Source organism: Pteropus vampyrus, unplaced genomic scaffold (assembly GCF_000151845.1).
Source record: "Pteropus vampyrus isolate Shadow unplaced genomic scaffold, Pvam_2.0 Scaffold19, whole genome shotgun sequence".
Taxonomy (NCBI): Eukaryota; Metazoa; Chordata; class Mammalia; order Chiroptera; family Pteropodidae; genus Pteropus; species Pteropus vampyrus.
The window spans coordinates 10,135,478-10,139,305 of NW_011888800.1; the positions used below are offsets into that span (position 1 = coordinate 10,135,478).

Consider the following 3,828-nt stretch of genomic DNA (forward strand, 5'->3'; position numbering starts at 1 on the left):
TAACCTTAAGGAAGAGAAAGTGCTGCAAATGGTTGGTGCTCCTCTACAGGGTAATCTTGGGTGGCTCTTTAGGAGAGTAGGTCTGAGGTTGGGTATGTTATTGAATAAAAAGAATGAAAAAGATGAACTGCTAAAAGTGGAAGAGTTGGACATAAACATAAAAAACATTAAATGAGCCATCGAAATTGATCGGGATGGGTCAGTGTACTATTGCCAAGGGTAACCTTGATAAAGATATTTGGGGGAAAAAATTCACCATGCCCTCTACACTGTTCAGTAAACTCAATACTGAATCAGACCCCTCCTTCTCTAAAGTGCTAGGCCATATTCTTACCACCCTTTATTTTAAGTTGGTGTTTTGACAGCTTCCTTTATTTTGAGAGTTGACCCATATTTGGGAATGGCACTTACAGACCAGCTCCTAACATGACCTTTATGAGTTTCAGGGACTCTGAGCACCTCTTTGCAGTACCAGACTTTACAAGTCAACAGCCAAGAATCAGGGAGAGAGTAACTGAAATACACCATCCCCTTCATTTCAGTTTTAGCAATAGGAAACATCAATAGGTTCTTTCAGAATATTAGTGAAGTTCATAGTGAAGTTCACTCCAATATCTTGGATTCCCCCATGTCAACTCCCAAAGGGCTCACATGGGTTCTGTGGAAGGACCATGTCAACCAAGAGATGGTTAGTTATTTTATCACCAGACTCCAAGGAAGCTTGTAATATCTTAGAGAAGGTATGAATCGATATAAGCACTAATCGCTTAGGCTCTGTCTAGCCATAGTACAGTGCATGGGTAAGGGAGACGGGGGGAGAGCTTGTGGGCCAGTAGAAATCCAAACACAAATTTGAATGCTCTCCTTTTTTTTGGTAGTATGAAATGCTTCACGTTACACCACCAATGAGCCCACCAGATGTCCTCAAGACGAGTCCTGTGGCTGATGCTGCTGGATGGGTGGATGTGGATAAAGAAACTCTGCAGCACAAGAGATACCCAAATGTGTTTGGGATTGGGGACTGCACCAACCTTCCTACGTCAAAGACTGCTGCTGCAGTGGGTAAGATAATATGCTATGTATTTTCTCCTTTCAAAATGATGTCACCCCAAGTCACCATCAGAACCGAAACAAAAATTTGGCACAAATAACATTCTATTTATGAAGAAACTTCGTTGGCCTAAAAATGATTTTGACCTCTCTGACACAGAAGCGAGTTGTGAATGAACCTAATATGTAGAGAAGAGGGTTATCTGTTGAAGGCTTTGCACCAGACTAGCATTTGCCTTTTCTAGGTCAGATGGGTTGATGTTAGGGGAGGGTGCATTAGAGAGGGGGTACTGCCTTTTCAGCTCTCTGGAATTCTGTTATTTCTTATATTGCCACTCTTGCATCCCTGGCCTTCTTTGCCTTTGATGCGAGGCAGGTTGGCTATTTTTCTTCTGCCTGAAACACTGTAAAGCTAGGGAAGCATTTGTTTCCCCAGAAAACACAAGCAAGTCAATGAATGCTTGCAGACCGGAAAATTGTTCTATTAAGACAAATACGGCGGAGCGTGCCCTGATTGGTACATGATTAAGGCCTAAGCCTGGAAAACCAAACTCTTCATTTCGATGTTATGCACTAGCAGTGATGGGTAGAACTGCCTTTTAGATTCTGTTCTCTGTGGACAGAAACCATCTTCTCTAGATGCTGTAAAACACATGATGGGCATGGCAGTGTCTTGTGTGAATTACACACCTGTAGCACATGGGTTACTTTTGCTGACAACTTGAACCAAAGAAAGCCTTTCTAGGAAACCAACTGAATGTTTTTTTCATTATTAATAGTAATTTCTCACCAAATTTTATTTCAAAAATCTCAAACCTATGAAAAATTTGAAAGAAACTACAGTGAATATCCATATACTCTTAGGTATTAACCAGTTATTAATATTTTGAGACATTTGTTTTATCACTCTATGTACATTTTTTTTTTTTGCCGAGTCATTTGGAAATAAGTTTTGACATGATACTTCACCCTCAAATACTTCAACCTGCATCTCCTAAGAAAAAGCACTTTCTCCTCTATATCCATCCACTAGACTATTATCATATCCAAGAAATTGAATATTTTATTATAAAATCATCTCATATATAAACTGGTTTGAATTTCTCCTGCTTTCCAAGAAATGTTCTTTATTGACCCCCACCCCATCCTTTAAGTGCGTGAACCCCACAAGAAGCACATACTACACTGGTTGTCATGTTTCTTTGGTTTCCTTTGATCTAGAACAGCCTGCTGACATTTGTTTTTTCACTTTCATGACATTGGCATTTTTGGAGTCCAGGCCAGTTATCTTGTAGCATATGTCATAATTTAGAATTGTCTAGATTTTTAATTTTTTTTTTTTTTTTTTTTTTATGGTTAGAATCAGGTTATACATTTTGGCAAGACCTTCCACCTGTGAGACTGTGTGCCTCCCACAGTGTCACCTCAGGAGCCTGTCATGTTAGTTTGTCTCGTCCTTGGTAAAGCTGGATTTTGTCACTGGGTTCTCTCCACTATAAACGTATCTTTTCTCTTTGTGATTTATAGGTAGACTGTGGGACGAGACTTTGAATTTACATTTCTCTTAATGTATGCCTATTGAATTTGTGTGTTGAAAATACTGTGCTGTATGTGAGGCCCAGATTACCCAGCTTTTGGCCTAGTTCAAATAAACACATTTCATAGTGTTCCAAATATATAATATTAAATGTGATTAAAGAAAAAGTTCTACGTGAAAAGTCTTGCTCCCAGCCCTGCCTTCCATCTTCTCAGCTTCTGCATTCCCCTGCCACGTAGAGAGCATCTCTGTTGTTTTTGCATGCTTATTTATTTATTTATTTATTTTTACAATCTGTATTCCATTTTATGGTTGTGTTGTTTCCAACCTATTTTTATTTCAAACAGTGCTGCAGTGAATGCTCTTCATTATATGTCATTTCATATGTGCGAAAGTCTGTTTGCTCTTCTCTTAGTGTCTGCATAACAATACTCCTAGCTTTCTCAAAGTGGATCTGCATTTCTTACTAGGTTCCCGCCCCCCACCCCCCAGGCGCCCCCAAGTCCTCTGAGTATTCTTAGCAATGCTTCCACAAATCTGTCCTTGGCTTTACCTGCCACCAGCCAGGTGTCTTACCTCAGTCCAGACCATTGTGCTGTTGAGAGAGAGACCTTGTCTTGCCACGTTGAGTTTGCCTTTCCTGTAGCTCAGCCTCTTCTGCTTCTCTCCGCCCTTAATTACATATTGCACAGTCCAGACCAGTTAACTGAAGGTTTGGGCATAACAGAAAGGGATTATAATACAGGAAAACAAACAAACAAACCACAACTCACACATGTAAACCTTAAACTTGGACAGTGTGGCTGCTTGCTGGGTCTAAAGGACTAGCCCCTCTGCAGATGGCACCCACTGGCCATCTTCTCTCCTTTGCTGTTGGCCTCCATGCTCTGCTGCAGGGGCCTCCTTGAGTTTTCTCAGCACAGATTCTAAATTTTTTATGACCCTCAAAGGGGAACAAAGTTTTCCAGAAGGGAACTATGATCTTTAGAGATGATACTTTGCCCACAATGAAGACAGCCAATTAATATTTTTAGGTGTTGCAGGAAGTGACACCCAACAAGAGTTTATTAGGCCAGTGGAGCACGTGAGGCAAAAGGCATGAGCTCCTTTCAGTTAGCTTTCTTACAGCTTATATACCCCTGCGGTGTTCCATGCAAGGGGCCCGTGATTGCTTTGTCTGAGGGTCTATGTGCACTTCCTAACTCAGGATGGGAGGAGGAGTTTCAAGCGGAGGCTGCAAG

General features: G+C 41.0%; 1 protein-coding gene across 4 annotated transcripts in view; it reads left to right on the plus strand.

Moving 5' to 3' along the window:
• SQOR (sulfide quinone oxidoreductase) overlaps nt 1–3,828 on the plus strand; it is a 38,108-nt gene that overhangs the window by 29,626 nt on the left and 4,654 nt on the right. For all 4 annotated transcript variants that reach the window (XM_011355062.2, XM_023527834.1, XM_023527833.1 and 1 more), the window contains one exon: nt 879–1,062. In XM_011355062.2, the coding sequence (XP_011353364.1) occupies nt 879–1,062 (184 nt within the window). The remainder of the gene's footprint in view (nt 1–878; nt 1,063–3,828) is intronic.